Consider the following 20,080-nt stretch of genomic DNA (forward strand, 5'->3'; position numbering starts at 1 on the left):
AAGGAGTTTTCCTGGCATTTAAAACTGTCATGCTTTACAATGTTCTGACATGGCAAAGATTATGTACGGAAGCAAAATGATTGGTGCACCTCTTTGTTCTGGTCATATGCATAGTCCAATACATGTGTTCCTTGGCGTGAGGTATGAGAAGGACAACAACCTCAGTTTAAAACCTGTGATAACCCCAATGCAATACACTGAATAATACTGGGCCAAGTCTTATTTCATTCAGACGATCTGGTGGACTATGTTGTATCATTTTAAAGTACAATGCTCAAAATCAAGTTTCCCTGCCTGTGAAACGTAGATGTAAAAGTCTGGCATCAATTTTAGAGCATTGGCTTGTCTGTCAAGTATATCCATTTCCCTGGAGGTGGCTCGGCTTCCTCCTACTTTTGCAGTGAAGAATCATCATTGACAATAACTATGGAGCACCTTGGTGTAGCTGTAGACACTCCGGAAAAAGTCACCCAACCATGTCCACCAAATGTCTGGGGAGAGCCGGTTTAACTGCTAAGGCTACGTCAGAAGGGAAAATAGGCACAAGACCCGTTTAAGAGAGCTGAATGTATCTCCTTTTCCCAGAAAGAGGTCTTGCAACAAACCAAGATACAGTCTGAAATTGGGCATCAGAGGATTCACACTGATCCCGATTGTGGCTAAATATTTCCAAAACATCTTGTCCCTCAAGGGACTCTTTACACGTATTAAGAACAGCCTGGCAGCCAAATAGCATTATGGGGTCATGGGTGGTCTATGGGCAAGCCAGTATCAAAACCACCAATCCAAGTTGGAGAGGCAGCCTTTGTGGCCCCAAAATCAGAATAACAGATGTGTTCAGACCTGGAATGTATAGAGAGCCCAGAAATGTTCAGGGCCAGGACTACATGTATTGGATTAGCACAGAGACCCACATCTAGACACAGACAGTGATCTGTCACTGATAAAGCTCTATTCTCCTTAAGTGCCACAGAAAGGTGGACCAAAAGCAAAAACGTGAATGAAATCCATTTCCGGGGTTTGGAACAGACTAGACAAGTTGACTATACCTCCAATATGTTTCTAGCTGCTGTGTTGAAGGAATTGACATTTTCTACACCACCAGGCTCTTCAAGAGGGTGTGTGTGCGCCATATGTCAGAGGACAGGGGAGCACTAGGTTTGCCAATGGAACCTCTGTTTAAGCCTTTGAATGCTTACTGTACCTCAATGCACCAAATTAAACCGGGGTGCATAGGCAAAACACACCTTTTCGTCAGCCTATACACATTTTAGTTGCACTTGAAGTGTTTTAATCAGGTGGGGCATTCCACAGGATTGCTATGGCATGGATTGAACGAATGGTCTACAGGAGGCGGGGTGTTGCAGAAGATCTTGTTGAGTTTGCAAATGCAAACAATGGAGCCGTCATAAACCCTGCACCCATCATGTGGGATCTGCGACTGTAATTATATATTGGTGGGCCCGGCACCATTCTTTTGTAGGTCACTCTATCCTAACATGCAAGCCTTGGTGTGGTTCTTGCTCTTAGTGCTAACTAGAATTAAAATCTGAATCTTCTAACTTGGAGGATTCAACCTCTTGGGATGGCTGCTTGCTCCAAGGCTCCTCTTAATGGCCATGCATGTCAAGATACCCGATAAAAGGGAGGTAACTATTTCATACCCTAAACCACATTTCTGCACATTCTCCCATAGGACATCAGGAATGGGTGTCTTGAACACTCTCTGGCTGGGTGTGCTGTTTCCAGACATACCTGGCCGTGCAGAGGCCAATATCTTTCACACTCCTGCACTGTTGCTTGAAAGGGGGGTCCCCATTGCATTGCTCTTCTGTCACAAAGCCAGGTCACCTGTGATTCCAATCTACAAGAATGCTTAACACTGCTGTGGCGAGGGGAGCTTGATGAGTCTTCTAAATGCGCCTGCTTGTAATCATGCCCATGGTAGCATGATAACCCAATTGTGTAATCGATAATTTGGGTATACCTGTTGCATTGTGCTGTTGGCAGAACCATCATGCGAAATGATAACAAATTGGTCTAGAAATCTTGCCCTTTTCTCTGTTCGTTGGCAAATCACAAAACCACTCCCTGATTTTATGATTATCTCTAGATGAGTTGTGCTCTTAAAAGCCAGAGCGGTGTTTATTAACAAGGTAATAATTCTGGGGCCCTGCAACACATCTGCACTTGATGCCTTGTAATGAGAACTTCCAACTACTGCAATGTGAGGTGACGCCATCAACTAAGGTCCTTCAAAAAGCCTACAAGCCGAATGTTGTCTCACACAAGGGCCAATAGGAATGCATCAATATATTGCTATGCACAGACTAATTCAATAGATGCACAGCAATGGTATTAAAAGCTCACAAATGCCAACTTCACAAACCTGTGGTCCTTACGCAGGACTGTGCAAGGCGAGTCCATACATGCTCTGGACCAAATGGTTCAGGTGAGGAGGAGGGGACAATTGGAAGCGTGGATGTAATTTTGACCAAATCCTTCCTGGATGGTTTCTCCTCAAGGATGCTTTAGCATCATTTTGTGTTCAATTTAATAAGCCACTATTGCTATTTTCAGTGGTGGCTCCTTAAAGAGTGAATGCCAAAACCTGAAAGTACCTGTTTGTACACAAGAAACCAACAATATATTTTCGAATGTAAAGGCACTGCATGAAAGACAGTGCTACAAAGAATGTGCAGTAATAAACCGCAACTCACAAACTGAAAGCAATAGCTGTATGCTAATGTAGAGATACATTGTCCTTGAACCAGGCTCTGTACCACAAACCCTGGGGACACGTAGAGCAAAAATAAAATATTACAAAAATACTGGGGGGAAAAAACAACGAACAAACAAAAAGATGTGCCTTTCAACTGTGCTCTGGAATAAAGGGCACTGTAGATCCATTTGCCTGAATGGAGAAAAAGGGACTAAAGCATTAGAGGTCTTGCTAGCTTGGGGCAGCACATGCACTCAGTCTCGCTTTGCCAGGTCAGAGGGAGAGAAAACAACCAGGATTAAAAGCACCTATAGAATAACCAATTTAGGGATAACATGGCTAGAATCCATTAATGCGGGGGTCTCAAACTCCAGTTCTAGGTAGCTGCATCACATCATGTTTTTTAGAACTTCTATGAAACTAATTTGTATTTAGATTCCTTGGACTTCATTATCATTTTTGGATATTCTAAAAACATGGAGTGGATTTAGATCTTGAGACACTGAACTTTGAGAACCCTCAACCAGTTCCACAGGAAGGGTTACATTCCAAGGATTCTACATTGACACCAAAACAGAGTTCAGAAACGATGCACCTGTTCTGACATACTGACCAATCCACCTTCAATAGGCGTAATGGCCCCAGGGGCCTTTAAGTCCAACCAACCTCCCCCACAATCTAATTGCACACGCCCTCACACAGAGAAAAGGCAACCCACACTGCAGAAGCAATGTAGTGCCAAACTTTTCCTACCTTATTTTGAAACCTAAGTGCCCCAAACCTAATTCTGCTTGCCCAAATCATGGTAAATGTGGCAATACATCTGCACTGAATTATCAAGGAATATAGGGAAAACAAATATATTCAAACTTCGTTTACACTCCATTGGAGACAAAGCACGTGCCCCTCCAGTGACTCTGGGACTGGCCTGTACCTGTGTGACAGAAGCTTATCAAACACCTGGAGAAGAGAAATCTAGAGAGATCGTTAATCACAGCCAAACAGTTCACAGAGAGAAAGAGCTTAACTTTACAATACATTACTATGGAACACTTAAATATGCCACTAATGAAATACAACTAAGACTTAGCTTAACTATGAAGTGAGGATTAATGCATGTATTATATACTAATAAATTAAGGAGAAATGAAAGTTCAGATGGCAAACTATTCTCCAGCATGTATGGAACATGCAATGAGGTTAAATTAATTTCTGTCCAGCATATCTCGATAAATATGGGCAACATGAAATCTTAAACAGTTTAAAAGAAAAAATAGGCTAAGTTCACTCATTTACAGCATGTTAACTGCATTCAATATAGTTTTATTTTCTGGCATGCAATACCTGACATATTCAGGGTGTGTGAAAGTGCCTACTTCGAGGCATGTATACAACACACTAGAAAACATAACTTATACTCAACCATGTATGAAAACATGCGAAAGAGTAACATTTATCTGCAGCATGCCGTAGTCTATAAACTACTCTTCTAGAGAAAATGCAACTTTCTACAGTATCTGCCACACGTGTATCAATTAACCTTTCTTTAGAAAGTAGACCACACACCTAAAGGTAAACTCAAATCTTTAACATGCATACTGCTTATAGAAATGGAAAATATTTGGCAGATAAATAATCACCTAACAAATAAAGGTTACAAACTGTTATATTGAATGCTTGCTAAAAGGAAATCCATATTCATCAGCATGCCATGTTAAAATCACTATCATAATTTTAAGCATTTAACGTGTCTTAAGTGGAATGCTCACTTAATATAACCTTCAAGGGACTGGTCGATTTGGATTCAATGGTGATAAAATAGTTATTCTTGACTTGACATATAAAAAGCCATGAATTGCTTTCCAACTGAGGAGGCAAGTCAGTCAAGTATATACTGTGTGACAACCACCTCTGCATGACCATTAGATAATATTCCGGTGCTTATGTCAGAAGAACACTGCCAATTACATGTTAGTTATTTTCTCCAAGAAGAATACACTCTGCCACATAGCAAGGATTAAAGCAATATGCAACTATTAGTCACTAAGATTGCCTGGTGAAAAGCTCTTGAATAGTAAAATAGACCTAGGGAACCCTACTGGAAAAACTGTCGAATACACATAAATATGACCCAATTTATAATGATGTAAAATAGTTTGCCATTTGAACACAAAACTGATGAAGAAATAAAACAAAAACTGAATATTAGGCTTTACCTCGAGGCCTCTGCTTCTCAGCATCATAGATCATCACAACTTCTGAGACCTGAAAAAACAGAAGAGTCACCTCAGGAGACTACTATGAGTGCACCTAAACCACCACAATGAGAGGAAGGAAAAAATCAATACATCAAGTGTCGTGTCCTAGGAACAAGGGCAAAGCACCATGGCCATTGGGAGTGCAGACAGAGAATGAAGAAATTGCACGAAGGCACAGAAATGAAGAGAAGTCAACAAACAAAAGAGCAGTGAGAGAAAACAAACATCAGATTACATTGGCTACTGGAACGTGTGGCAGGCACAGACTACATCCCAACCCCTTCCATAAGGAAGAGTGTCTGAGCTACTTAAAAGTAAAATAGTTGTGCATCGTATAAACTATTTTCTTCCATTTTGCAGTTCTAAGTAGGATGCAACTCACTGTATCCGAAAAAAAACCGCTAACCAAGAAAAATATTAATTTAGTTAAAAATTCATTCAAAAAATGGATGCTCCAACCATTACCTGGCCCGCCCCTCCTCTAACTTTCTAACACTTGTCAGGTCAATATTTATTCCTCCATCCATGAGCAGAATTTACACTATACTCCTGTGTTACATCGTCTTTCATGCAAATTTATGGGAATTCCTGTGGAGTGGGAGGGCACATGTGTGTTTAACCTTTAGAAATGTGGAGAGGGGTATACGCGGTCTCAACCACCCTATTAAGGCACGCAAGGTCGTCGCTTACATAAACAGGCACGCCCCTAAGATGGTCCTGTTACAGGAGAGACATGCCCAGGGTCCCATTAATGACTCATTCGCCAAAGCACGGGGCCAGCAACGATGCTGCACCAACTATTCGTCTCAGTCCTGTGGTGTACCCACACTAATACACCTATCTGTACCATTTCCAAATGAAACGTTGACCCACAGGACAGGTATGTTTCCTTTGGGGTGCCCTGGTGGGTGTGCCCACAACCCTTATAAACACCTACAGCCCTAATATTGACGACCTGCAGTTATATGGCCAGATCCTAGACATTCTGTTGGGGGAAGCACATTCACACATGTGGGGAGGGGAAAGGGGGGTCGAGGGGGACTTTAACTTGATCCTTGATTGCATTATGGACAGATCCAGCTCTACAAAAAGAGTTATCCGCTGCAGCCCGGAGTGTAGTGGGGCACTTGGGATTAACGGATGCATGTCGGGCCCGTAACCAGCTAACGCGGGAATACACGTACTACTCTACAGTCCACGACGCACATTCTAGACTCGATTTCTGACTGGTCTCGGCTTCACTTATGACAACCGTAGTTGAATCTAAAATTCTCCCTCGCATGATCTCTGATCACTCACCCATCCTTTTGGGGTAGACCTATTAGTAATTACAGAAACCTGGTTACACCAAGCGTCTGGCCCTCTGTTAGCACTAGCCGTCCCACCAGACTACTCTATTCTCAGAGCTGACAGAACCACCTCCCCAGGTGGCGGTGTTGCTATCATAACTAAAAACAGTCTCAAAATAAGATCTAGCTCTATTGAATCAATTGCAGGATATGAACTACTGCTCGCTAAACTAGCCATGAATGAAAACACCACAATCAACATTGTGGTTATATATAGAACGCCTAGCACCAATAGCCACCCAGAAACAGACATCCCATTAATACTGGCACCTATCCTCAAACCCCAAACGAAATGCATCATCATTGGTGACCTGAATCTTGGATTCAATGATGACCAAGACACCAAAGCCACCTCCCTTCTCCTGGCACTTAATGACATGAACTTTTGCCACACATAAATGTCCCCACCCACAACAAGGGTAGAACTCTGGATTGGATCCTCACCCTAAACACCAAAATCACTATAGGCCCAATCACCCCTCTCAGCTGGATAGACCACTTTTGCATAGAATTCACTATCACTAGTGACGATCCTTGCCCGCCTAAAGACAGAATTATGGACACCATTGAAAGCAGAAATCCTACAAAACTCACAGTAGAGAACCTTGACCCCGCCCTGAAAACAATTCTAGAAGCTCACTCAATCATTAGCAATGATCCTACCACCCTCGCGGAGCATTACCACAAATGCCTCTCCACAGCGATTGATACAATAGCGCCAGTTACCACCAAACTAAGACATGATAATAAAAAATCTAACTTCTGGTTCAATGAAGAACTAGTCACCCTAAGAAGGAAAAAACGCTCTCTCGAACACGCCCATAACAAACACCCCCCTCCCCGGACTCAGCCAAAGGCTTCAAAGATGTTAATACTATCTACAAAACAACCATTATCTCCCAAAAGCCAATGCCTACAATGCGCGCATCAGTAATACAGCATCAGATTCCAAAGAGCTTTAATGCGAGCAAAGAATGGTGCACTACCATACAAGACACACTGGCCTCCAAAATTGCTATGTTGCAGAATAAAAACACATCCAAAAGACTACTCCTAGCTGAAATAAATTCCCCCCACTCCTAACCCCGTTGCCTCCTCTAGTGACAACACCAACCCCTCCTTCCAATTCACACCCGTCACCCAAGACCTTGTATTCGACACCATATCCAAACTTAAAGCGTCCAATTGCAAAGGGGACACTGTCCCAGCCAAACTAGTCAAAGCCAAACTAGTCAAAGCCTGACACCCACCATGACCAAATTTGTCAACGCCTCCTTCAACTCAAACATAGTACCTACCTGCATCAAAGAAGCCTGGGTTACCCCGCTTCTAAAAAAAACGAACCTAGACCCCACCTTTCCGACTAACTATCGCCCCATAACCACGGTGCCGTTTTTTCTTAAAATCATTGACAAATTAGCCTACAACCAAATCCAAACCCATCTGGAATCGAATCAGCTTCTCGGCACCAGACAATCAGGCTTTAGGCCTAACCATAGTACGGAAACAGCCATTCTGGACCTTAAAATCCAGATGGATGCTATCAGAGATTCTGGGAAACTCTGCTTCCTCTTGCTATTGGACCTCTCTGCAGCATTCGACCTGGTGGACCATGATAAACTCTGCACCTCACTCGCCAGAGAGTTTAACTTCTCCAGGGAAGCCACTGCATGGGTGAAATCCTTCCTAACTGACCGTACCTCCAGAGTATCCATAGGGAAAGAAGCAGCCAACCCCATCCCAGTCCCAATAGGAGTGCCCCAAGGCTCCTGTCTCTCCCCTACACTATACAACGCATATACCAAACTCCTTTTCTCAGCTCTAGACGACATGGGTGTCATATACACAAACTTTGCGGACGACAACCAGATCATCATACCCCTTACAAGTAACTATGACCAGGACACTGTAACTATCAATAAAATATACGTCATCATACAAAACTGGATGGCTTTAAACAGCCTTTGTCTCAATGAAGAGAAAACAGAAGTTGTAGGATCATCCGCCAAAATAGCAACCCTCCACCCTGACTATTCCTCCATCAACATCAATTGTACCGCCATTCCTGTACTGTAGCAAGTCAAAACATTGGGAGTGTACATTGACGCCAACCTCACCATGACTAAACAGATTAATGCGCTCGCTTCCTTCATGGCCTACACCTCCAGTCTCATTGCTCTCAGCCGACAATTCCTGACCCCAGGTAATTGCCTCACCCTAGCCAGAGCCCTGGTTCTATCGAAATTGGATTATTGCAACGTACCATTACTAGGCACATCCAACGCCAACCTAGCTAAAATGCAATTATTGCAAAACAAAGTCCTAAGAGCAGCTTTAGGTATAAAAAAAATCAGACCACATTTCCAAGACCAGAAAGGACGCTCATTGGCTGCCTATCAAAGCTAGAATCATCTTTAAAACATTATGTATCTCACACAAATGCCTGACCAGAAAAGGACCTATCTATCTCAACAACACTTCACCCAAAAGATGAGAGGAGATCATTAAGATCTAACGACAAATTCCTCCTGGCTCCTCCCCGCTTCAAATCCATGAGAGCCGGGGGTAGCAGCTTCACCGCTCTAGCCCCCAAACATTGGAACACCCTACCTATTACTATCAAAAAAGAATCCTCTTTCACGGCCTACAAGAAATTGCTAAAAACCTGGTTATTCAACCAATATTAGAACCCATGGACAAGCATCTGCAATACAATATTTTGTTAGTTAATATTTGTAAACTGTATATCCTAAAATGCAATGTAACCAATGTAACATTACAATGTCTTACTAATATCTAAGCTGTCTTGTAACCACGCTGTGACACCGGAGGGTCTGGGCGTGTAACAAATAAATAAAATAAATAAATAAATTTGACCATGGAATGGAATGCCAACCCACTCTGCGGCCCCTATGGCGCATGCTCAGTTCGTGCTTGACAGAACCAGCCTTTCCCGAGGGAGTGCAAAACATCTCAATCGAATTCTTCCTCAGAAATGAAGGGACTGTGCAACACCACAGCACATTATTGGAGAACTACAAAGGGTGGATCAGGGAGGAAATCATTTCCACTGCATCTGGGACAATGAAAGCCACTAGGCGGGAATTGAGTGGGGTGGAGGCCGACCTCAAAAAATTGGAGGAAGAATACGGTAAAACTCACAATCGTGCCCTATTGGGTTTCATTAAGGGGAATTTAATAATGTTCCGGGAGGTGGTCAGTCATAATTTCGACAGTAAAAATGTCGACAGTCAAAATTTCGAAAAATAAATGTCGAAAAAAAATAATGTCGACAAATAATGTCGACATTTTTTCAATATTTTTTCGAAATTTTCTATTTATTGTATAAATACATAAAATATATATATATATATATATATATATATATATATAACTAAAATGTGTTGAGTATGAGGGGTGAGAGGGTGGTGGGGGGTGTGGGGGGGTGGCAGGGGGTGTTGGGTGAGGGGGGTTGGGGGGGACACCCCCATAGTAAATGATACTCTTTTTATTTATTTAATTATTGAATAAATAAATAAATATATAATTACTATGTGTTGAGAATGAGGGGTGAGAGGGTGGTGGGAGGTGGCAGGGGGGTGTTGGGTGGGGGGGGTTGGGGGAGATCCCCCCATAGTAAATGATACTCTTTTTGTTTATTTAGTGAATAAATAAATAAATATATAATGACTATAAACCACATGAACTAGCTGACAGTGTAGCCCAATTGCTTTATTATCCAGCGCGTGCTAGGGGATACGGCGAGTCCGACAGACCAGGCCGCCAATTGGCGAACGCGATCAAAACCGGGACTGGGGCCCACCATATTACTGGGATTATCGGTGCTACTGGCACCACCCTGAACACTCCCGAAGAGGTATTTATTTATTGAATAAATAAATAAATATATAATGACTATAAACCACATGAACTAGCTGACAGTGTAGCCCAATTGCTTTATTATCCAGCGCGTGCTAGGGGATACGGCGGGTCCGACAGACCAGGCCGCCAATTGGCGAACGCGATCAAAACCGGGACTTGGGCCCACCATATTACTGGGATTATCGGTGCTACTGGCACCACCCTGAACACTCCCGAAGAGGTGAACTCCGAATTTTCTACAAGTCCCTATACACTAACAAATGGCAACACTGGAACTTGAATCATACCTAAATGGGATACCGCTCCCGGCGATCTCGGACAAGGCGCGAGGGGACCTTAACATGCCACTGACTACTGACGAGATAATTGAAGGCGTCAAGTCACTCCACTCTGGTAAGCCTCGGGGCCCTGGTTATCAAACGCTATAAAGAATAGAGCTTCACCCTTGCCCCCCAGTTGCTACGAATATGGGAAGAGGCACTGAATACTGGTAGGCTACCCCATCAATGTTAGAAGCAGTGATCACAGTACTCCTGAAGCCCAATAGACCGGCCTCAGATATGAGCTCGTATAGATCACTGTCTCTGATTAATTCAGACACAAATATTTTTGCCAAACTATTGGCTGCCAGACTGCTTGCACATATATGTCTGAACTAGAGCACCCTGACCAATTGGGATTAATTCCCGGGCAGACGACAGCCTTCAATTTATGTAGGCTCTTTGGCGTCATTTCACAGCTCAATCCGAAGGTGCAGGCGGTCTCCTTGGACGCCGAAAAAGCCTTTGACTCGGTCTCATGGCAATTCTTGTTCTCGGTGCTGAGTCGTATGGGTCTAGGCAAGTTCTATATTCAATACGTCCGCCTGCTATATGCCTCCCTGTCGGCCAGGGTCCGAACTGGGTCCATGCTGCCCCCCATCTTCTTTTTGGAGCGGGGTACGAGACTGGGCTGTCCGCTTTCCCTGCTGCTGTTCGCCCTCACTATAGAACCAATGGCATGCATTATGCGTCTTAGCTACATCCATCGAGGCTTACGCATGACGGGCCCCACACACATTGTCTCACTATATGCAGACGATTAATGACTATACATTAGGGCCCCTGATACAAATCTCGGCCCAATACTGCACGAGATCCGTAAATTTCCTATATTCTCAGGATATCGCATTAATGATGCCAAGTCGGAAATATTCGCTATGAACGAAGCCACCAGCCCCCACCCCCCTCTAATCCGGAGGGTTGTCTCTGGGCTCAAGACAAATTGAAGTATTTGGGCATCGTGGTCACACGGCAACACCATCCATTATTGCAAATGAATCATGGTAATTACATGTGTATCCTTAAAGATGAATCGAATCTGTGGAATCGGCTCCCAATCTCGCTGTATGGTGGGCTGTCCCTCCTTAAAAAAGTAATTGTCCTGAAGCTACTGTATTACTTTATCAATATCCCGGTATGGCCGGGACGAGTATTCTTTGAAAAACTGAGGTCTCTCGTGGTCGGCTTCGCATGGGGTGAAGGATACACCACGGATGAAAGTGGGAGGACATGACCAGACCGTATGACCAGGAAGGACACCAAGCACCGGACCTCCAGCTATATTACGAGGTTGCACAGGCACACTTCGCTGGGCACTGGTACCCATCACACTCCTAACCATTCCACACAGAGCTTGAGAAATATAGCGGATCCCCCTCAGACTTGCGTACAATAGTTCTGGGCAATCAACACTCTGACACATGTACTTTCGACCCGCTTCGCACCACTGTCAACGTCTGGACCAGAATTTTTAAGAAACTGAACATCACAGCAGCCTATGTGGGAGCACTCCCCCTTTGGAATTCCCTGGGGCTCCACCCAACATACGAGAAGGCTATGCAGAATATGTGGGACCCAGACGGCATTAGGACGGTGCACAACCTATACCCAGGGGGTTCGTTTGTTGAACTCACTAACTTCTCTGAAAAACTGGGCGCCAGCCCCATCAAAACACTACTGTACTACAGAATCAGAGTGGTGGTTGAAGGCACTGGCCATCATTCCCGAATGATCCCGATGAGTGCAAAGTTGAGTGTGGTGGTATCGGGCGGGTACGCCAGGGCTTGGTATCCAGACTATACAAGAAATGTCAAGATGCACTAACACAACCCATGAAAGTCAGAGAGATGGGGGGCTGATATAGGAACCACGTTGAAAGGCACACAGTGGACACGCTGGCTGACAAAGGAGGGATCTCTCAACGCCAGACACAGTCTCATGCAATTCAAAGTACTCAACAGGCTACATAACACTCCAGCGAAGACTGACAGATTTGCCCCACTGTCATCTAGTGCCTATGTTAAGTGTGGTGCGGAGGTCGCGGATGCGCATAACATGTATTGGGAATGCCCCAAGGTAACCCATTTTTGGCAGGAGGTAGCAGAAGTATTGCAGACATGCATTGGAGTCCCCCACATTTGACACTTCCCAAATATCTCTTTGGTGATATAGGTAAGATAGCGAGCTGTCTGTTGGCTAAAAAATGCACTCTCTTGCGATGGAAAACCAGATCAGCCCCAGATATTAAAATGTGGATTTGAGAAATGACCTATGCCAATGAATGTGAGGAGGCCTATGTGTCTCTCGTGACGCCGTGCTGCAGACCGAAAAATATCTGGGACCCGTTCCAGGCAAACCTAACTACACAGAACACTGTATAATGATGTCTAAGGTAACTTTGTATGCAATTGATCTCATTCCGTAAATGACCCCCACATGTTTCTGCAAGTATTCATCTGGTCGATGTATCTGCTGCAACTCCATTGTAGACTGTTTAGCAAAGATGTATGTTTTTTCACCGCACAGAACAAATAGTTTTTTTAAAAAACCAAATGTGGAGAGCGGAGCGTCACATACATGTAGAGGGAAAACTCCCTATTTCCGACCTCCCGTGCTCGTTCCCATCAGTCCCTCTTCTCCACATCGGGTGGGTCGAATGCTGGACAGAGCCCTATTTTATTTGTTATTCTTTACTAACCACTTCTAAGCAGTACATTTGATTTGTTCTCACCCCCTCACTTCCTACCATTTATGCCGGGTAGAGCAGGGTTTTGTATGTGCACCAGGAGTCCAGGTCGCTCGCAGCAGTGGTCCCTCACACTCATGTTTGGACCCACTTCACCTCTGGGACACCTGCCCACTCTGATTTTTGTACAAGTCCCTCAAGAGTCAAATAAAGTGGTAGGAACACATTTTTCATTCATCTGCGCTGGATCACCTCTGAAACTTAATCAGACCAAAGAGGGCAAGTCAACTCTTTTTACTCTGGCGCCCTGTCAAGGTGACACCATTTCCGCGATTAGCTGAGGCAGGAGGCCTCATTCGGCGCATGTAGTGGTTAGCAACCGCAGTGTTGGCGCATGTCCTAAGGTCTCTGGGGAGACTTGCACCACCATTCAAACCGAGGACTCACAAGGGTCTAATACCGGGATTGGGCCCAAGGGTTCTTCGGCTCCTGGCAAGGCTGGTATGGAACACCCAGTCCTTGAAGGAGCTTTGCCTCACGTTGGACCACAGTCTGAGGCTGAACCTTTACTGCTCACCGGGCTGACACCAGAGTGTCCCTCGAAGGCTTGCGATAGTGGTAGGTCCCGATCCTCAGTTTACCTCAGGGAGCCCTGTGGCCTGTAGGGTGACCGCAACTATCTCACCCACGGGAGGTCATGACTAACCAAACAGCAGCGGTCACTGTCTGTGGATTAGATTCTACGCTGTCACAGGGGAAAAAGCATTTCTGGCAATGTCAGTGCACATACTGGGAGGACCCCAACCGATTCCTCCCACTGCCGCCTCCCAGTGTTTCTGGGCCCTCTGAAACCTCAGAATTAACCCACTGTACCTCAGGCTGTGATGGCAGAAGCACAGCCTACGCCTCCAGTGGGGGACATAGGCTCCCAAATCAAGGTACCCTCTCCTCCAATGCTACCAAAAGATTCTCCCCTTTCTACCTGCCGGTCCTACAGATGACCCAGGATGACCAAGATAGTCTTTCTGAAGACACAGGTGAAGTTTGCATGCCCATTAAAGCATTCCATGACAGGATTTCGGGAACTAGAAAGCCTGCAGTCGGACCAAGGAGTCCTTTCCACAGTAGTCTTGAGGAAAACTACAGAAAGGTCAGGAATACACCTTCAACCTGATGTGGGCATGCAGCTTCAACCTGATGTAGTGGGGGAAGCCAAACAAACTTGGCAAAAACTTGCCTCAGTGTAACCTGTTGCAAAATGGGTGAACATGCGGTACATATCCCTACCGGTAAAAAAGCAGTGTGTGATGAGCACCCATTAGCTCACTCCACTAGAGAAGCAGCTGTGACTCTTTCAAAAAAGCAATACATTGTCTGCTACTACTTCTCAGAGTCTGAGAACTGCCTTCTGGACAATGCAGGAAAGTGGTTTACCATAACCTTGCCCTCCGTTTTAGACAGGCCAACGCAGTAGCAGTCAGACTACAAGTTGGGCGTCTAGGACTGCCTCCTCTCCCCTGAATTTCAAGCACGGTTCAGCTCAGTCTTGGCTGAGGCTTGCCAAGTACTGCAGGACCTCCTTGAGGCAGCCTATCATCACCTGCTTACAACATCTAGGTGTAGGGCTATATGTAAAGTGACCAGCGCTACTCAAGGCACCAAATTCCAACCAGATATACAGAAGCGTATCCTGGATCTGCCATTTGATGGAGTGGCGCTGTTCAGCTCTGACAGCGAGCAGGAGCAGAAGTGAAAGAAAAACAGCACCCTAATGCAAAGTCTTTATCCAGTCTAACTAAACCCTCTGCGAAGCAAAGGCATTTAAAGACAGTCACTCAGTGAAATCTTCAGAAGGATTTGAGGCTTCCAGGACCGCCGGACTGGGCAAGACAGACTACCGAGCGCTCCACGCAAAATAACAATCGCGACCGACCATCCAGGGATCCTTTTCCCAATCTTCCCCCGTTTTAAGTCACGTGAGGGTGCAGAGCCAAAGCTCATCAGTCGGAGGAAATGTTAAAGAACATAACAAGCGACAGATGGTCACTATCTGAGGTACACAGGGGCTATTGCCATCCTCTTCCCCCAACCCACCCACTTCCCACTCCCCGACACAAAGGCTCAGACGTTCTCGCGTAAGAACTACAGAAGTGGTTGCTAATGAAAGAGATAAAGTTCCTTCTTCAGAGAGGAAGAGCAGGGTTTTTACTCCAGGTTCTTTACCGTTGCAAAGAAAAAGAAGGCCGGTCTGCAGATGGTACTAGACCCCCCCCCTTCAATCAATTTGCCCAAAGAAAAGTTCAAGATTGCTACGCCTGCACTAATCCTTGTATCCCTTCAGCTATGAAACTGGCTGTTAGCTGCTGTGACGAATCATGGGATCTCGTCACTTCTTCCCAGAGGGGAGCCCTTTCCTGTGAGGCTAGGGAAATGAGCCCACTACACAACATTCCCCATAGGTGTGGTAGTAACCGGGACCTCATAGGGACAGACTCCCCTCTTGGGGACAGGGACTCCTGTGCCATGCAGGAACTCCCTAATCCTCTTTCCTATGAGAACCTGAGGCCCTCAATGTTACGAGAAATTCAACCAGAAGAAACTATTATTTGCCATTGGGAGGGTGATCTCTTCTGCTCAACCAAGATCTGAAACCACTGAGAAGAGAAAGAGTAAAAGAGGCCTAAACAATGAAATTAGGTTTGATCCAAATATTATTGGGAAGAAGAGTGAATGAGTAATAACCACTCCTTTAGTGAAGATAGTCAGTACTGGGAAGAGTTGGCCCCAAGGCGGCATAGAGAATACCTTGCGAAAACAAAGAAAGGACTCTGATTCTCCACTGGGAAGGACCCAGCAACATGACAAAAACAGAGGAAGGAATGGCTGAAGGGTGAAGCCGGTGTCAAGCCAGCAGATCCCGGTAAACGCCGGGAAGAGAAGTCCACGTAAGGAAGCTGGTCCTCAACCTGGGGATGACAGAGCTGACGGAGAAGCAACCTATGAGCCTGACGGAGAAGCAACCCATGAGCCTGTGAAGGGCTGACTCACTTGAAACTTGGGATAATCCTGAAGTTTACGTGACCTCAAAGAGGTGGACTATGTGGTCCGTAAACAGCACCAGCACCGCCAAACCAAGGGCTCTGCGGCGCCGCTGACGAGATGAGATGAGAAGCTGGGAAAGGAAACATTGAAGGCATCTACAGGAGAGAAGCCAGCACGCAACTCCAGGAAGAAACAGTGACGCACACCCACTGAATCAGAGGTGACGGGAGCAGCAGGAGACCCGGAGGGGTCCGAGGGATTGTGAAGATTATAACACGGCAAGAGTGGTACTGGAGTAACCTCCATTGTCACAGCAATTGTGAAGACTATTAGAAAAGCAGAGAGAGGTGCAGAAGTAATCTCCCTTGTTACAGTGATTGTGAAATCCGTAAGAAAAGTCAAGTACTATGGGAGCAATTGCCCTCATTACAGTAACTATGAAAACCATAAGAGTGATTATGGGAGTGTATGGGAGTGATCTCCCTAGTCACAGTCAGTGGGGAAAACCTTAAGAAAAACAAAGAATACTACGGGAAGAGACTTCCTAGTCATAGTAGTGGGATGAACAGTTTGCTAAACCAGAATCAAGAAACTAGAAGAGAGAATATATGAACAACAGTTAAGGAAAGAACCAATCTGGACATCGAGAGCCAATAGTCATTGGACACTCAAGAAAGACCCAAGAAGCCCCTTTGAGGAATTGAAGAGGCTACTCAGAACTATTACAAGAGACTATAAGAAGATCAATCACTGAGGCAGAGTCATTCTCCCGAGGCCCTTTTTGTTTGTGGAAACCTTTTTGCTTAGTGGTAAAGTCAGAATATGATAGCTTTTTGGACAGAATACAGACTTTTAGCTTTGGACAAACCACTCTGACGACGGGTCTCCTAGTTAGAGTTCTGTTAGGTAGGGCAAACCCTTGTAGTGTAAGGAAAGGCAGGTCTTTTTCTAATTATTTAAATAAAAGCTTTGTTTAGACTGCTCCTCCTTTGTCCAACCTGTTACCTGTGGTTTTCCATATGCCACGACCATTATCAGTACAAAGTCTTACCCATTCGCCCGCAGTTTGGCCACAAAGATTTTCACCGAACAGATGGCAGCGCTCCCAGCGACGGGGTACGGTAACGAGACCCAAGTGTCCGCCCGAGCAATGGTCCCATCGCCCTGATATACCCCCATTTCAGCAACGGCTCCACCACAAGAGCACACTGGACAGAAAGATTTAGAAGAGGCGCTAGAGTCAGCACAAGCAGAGCTAGAGCGGTTGCTAACAGCACAGAGTGAGGCAGAAGGGAGTGGCGTAGACAAATGGAGAGCGGGGGACATTTTGTTCAGATTAGACGGCACAGCAATGCAAGATGTGCATATAGAGAACAAAGAAGACCTAAGAGCACGTAGCAGAGGGTACAGAACTGTAAGGCTAGAAAGGCAACGGTTAGGGGTGAATTGATGAACATAACGGCCCGCATTAGGAAAAAGGGAGTGTCTGAGCTGAAGAGGTTAGAGAGTGCATTAGAGGAATGCCAGAAGAGGTATCAGCTGACAAGAAGTAAGGAGGACAAGGATGATATGGGAAGAATGCGGGAGTGTTATAAGCGTGAGATGGACACGCAGTATGAGAAAGGTATGCTTTTATGAAATAGAAATTCTGGGAGCAGGGGGACAAGAATGGTAGGCTACTGGCTAATAGGCTGCGTGGACTGAGTGATAACCCCTTTCTTCGGAGGCTAGAAGGTGAAGGTGGGGAGTACAAAGTTAAGAGAGAGGAGATTTGTGAAAGCTTTAGGAAATTTTATGATTCATTGTATAAGGAGGATCAGTTTCCAACACCTGAGGATTTGGATGGATCCTTCGATAAAATTGTTTTACTGAGGTTGTCGGAGGATCAGGCTGTAGCTGTAGATAGACTGATTGCAGGGGAGGAAATATTGGCAGCCATTGACCAGCTTAATGTGGGTAAGTCGCCTGGTTTAGTCTCGCAGCGGAGTTATACAGAGCATTGGGTCCGGTATTAACACCAATATTGTGCAATTTGTACAATAGTTTTATGTTAAATGGGGTGGCATGTCCTACGATGAAGGAAGCCTGTATTGTGGTGATCCCGAAGCCAGGTAAAGACCATAAAAAATGCGAAAACTATAGACCAATATCGTTGTTAAATATTGATCTAAAAATTGTCACTAGAATTTTGACTAACCGGCTAGATAGGTGCATTGGTTATCTGATTAGCCGCTCTAAAGTTGGCTTTATGCGGGATAGATATGGGTATGATCATGTCAGGACATTAATAGATATAATGGGACTAACAAAGGAAAAGATCCAGAATGCACTCCTAATTTTTGTGGATGCGGAGAAGGCCTTCGACCGTGTAAATTGGCCCTTCCTAGATTATACACTTAGAGAGATGGGTTTTGGGGATATTTTTTTAAGAGTTATAAAAAATGCTTAATTGATCTATCTGTGCTAGAGTTTGGGTTAATTGCATTTTGTCTGCACCATTTTTCTTGTCAAGGGGTACTAGGCAAGGTTGTCCTTTGTCGCCATACCTTTTTAATCTTGCGATTGAGCCATTGATTGCGTGTTATGCGGACGATATGACTATTGTTTTGACCAATCCACGGGAAGCAAGTGAAAAGTTAATACGTATGTTCAATGAGGTGGCGTTATTGTCTGGACATAAGGTCAACTGGGAAAAAACGGTTGTCTTTCCTATAGATGTTTCGCTACCAAGGGGGGGATATGGGTTTGTGGGATTGTCAGTGGGAGACGGAAGCAATTAAATATTTAGGAATATACCTGGTTCGTGACCTGAGGAAAATGGTGGAGTTTAACGTCTCGAACGTTTCGGAAAAGATATGGAGGGATGTATTAAAATGGGGTTGTTTACCGCTGGGGCTCTGGGCGAAAATAAATGCCATCAAGATGGTTCTCTTGCAAAAGGTACTTTACATTATCCAATCTATTCCGTTGAAGTTGGGATGATTTGAACAGTTCAGATATTGTGATAGGGGACTTGTTAGGCAGAAACCTGTGCAGTTCCCTCTGGGACCACTGCAAAAGATTTAAGTCTACAGGTGTTGGCAGTAAACCCACTTGGTAGCAGTCTGCACCACACAGATTCACTGTGGTAGCTGTGGCTGAGCAGTCAGACTTCCCTCAAGAAGAGTTAGACAGTATATAGAGGATACAGGATAGGTACAGAGGCACAGTAGTATAAGCAAACACTGACCAGAGCTAGGTGTAAAAGTATATACTTATTTATTTTTAAGGCACACTCATAAATTACACTAGCACAGAAAAAGGTAAGTAAGTCAAAACACAGTCACTATTAATTATATGTACATCCCTAGTCATTTGTTGGACAAGTCTAAGTTAACACCACTTATTTCCAAACAGAGGTGAGCGCTTAACGTTAGATGGCACTCCAACAAGTTACTGAAAAGGGAGGGAAAAAAGGTAGGAGTAATGCAAACATCAAAGTAAAACACTTTTCACATAAGGTTAGAAAGACAATCAATTGTGGGACAAGGAGAATTGGTTCGGGGCACGCTTTAGAGGGAGCCAGGCGAAAATATGCCCAAGATCACGCAATATCACAAGTCTTTACAGGTGAGTAGAAAAGGTTTTTCTGAGATTAGAAAAGTTTAGTTAGGGTGTCCCAGGCTTACCCAGGTTCGAGAGCCGAGGGCTAAATCTACCCCGTACAATCGGTTGCAAGGGAAGCCGGGCGGGACACAGTACCTTTAAAAGTGGAAAGGATCCTCCAGCGGTGGTAGTTGTTCGTGGTAGTGGGTGCAAGTCGCGGCGTCGTCCAGAGGAAG

General features: G+C 44.9%; 1 protein-coding gene across 6 annotated transcripts in view; it reads right to left on the reverse strand.

Moving 5' to 3' along the window:
* The window catches only part of DAZAP1 (DAZ associated protein 1), a 1,852,448-nt gene that overhangs the window by 995,570 nt on the left and 836,798 nt on the right, over window positions 1–20,080 (reverse strand). For all 6 annotated transcript variants that reach the window (XM_069646753.1, XM_069646749.1, XM_069646751.1 and 3 more), the window contains exon 6: window positions 4,939–4,987. In XM_069646753.1, the coding sequence (XP_069502854.1) occupies window positions 4,939–4,987 (49 nt within the window). The remainder of the gene's footprint in view (window positions 1–4,938; window positions 4,988–20,080) is intronic.

Source organism: Ambystoma mexicanum, chromosome 1p (assembly GCF_040938575.1).
Source record: "Ambystoma mexicanum isolate Mex_15411 chromosome 1p, UKY_AmexF1_1, whole genome shotgun sequence".
Taxonomy (NCBI): Eukaryota; Metazoa; Chordata; class Amphibia; order Caudata; family Ambystomatidae; genus Ambystoma; species Ambystoma mexicanum.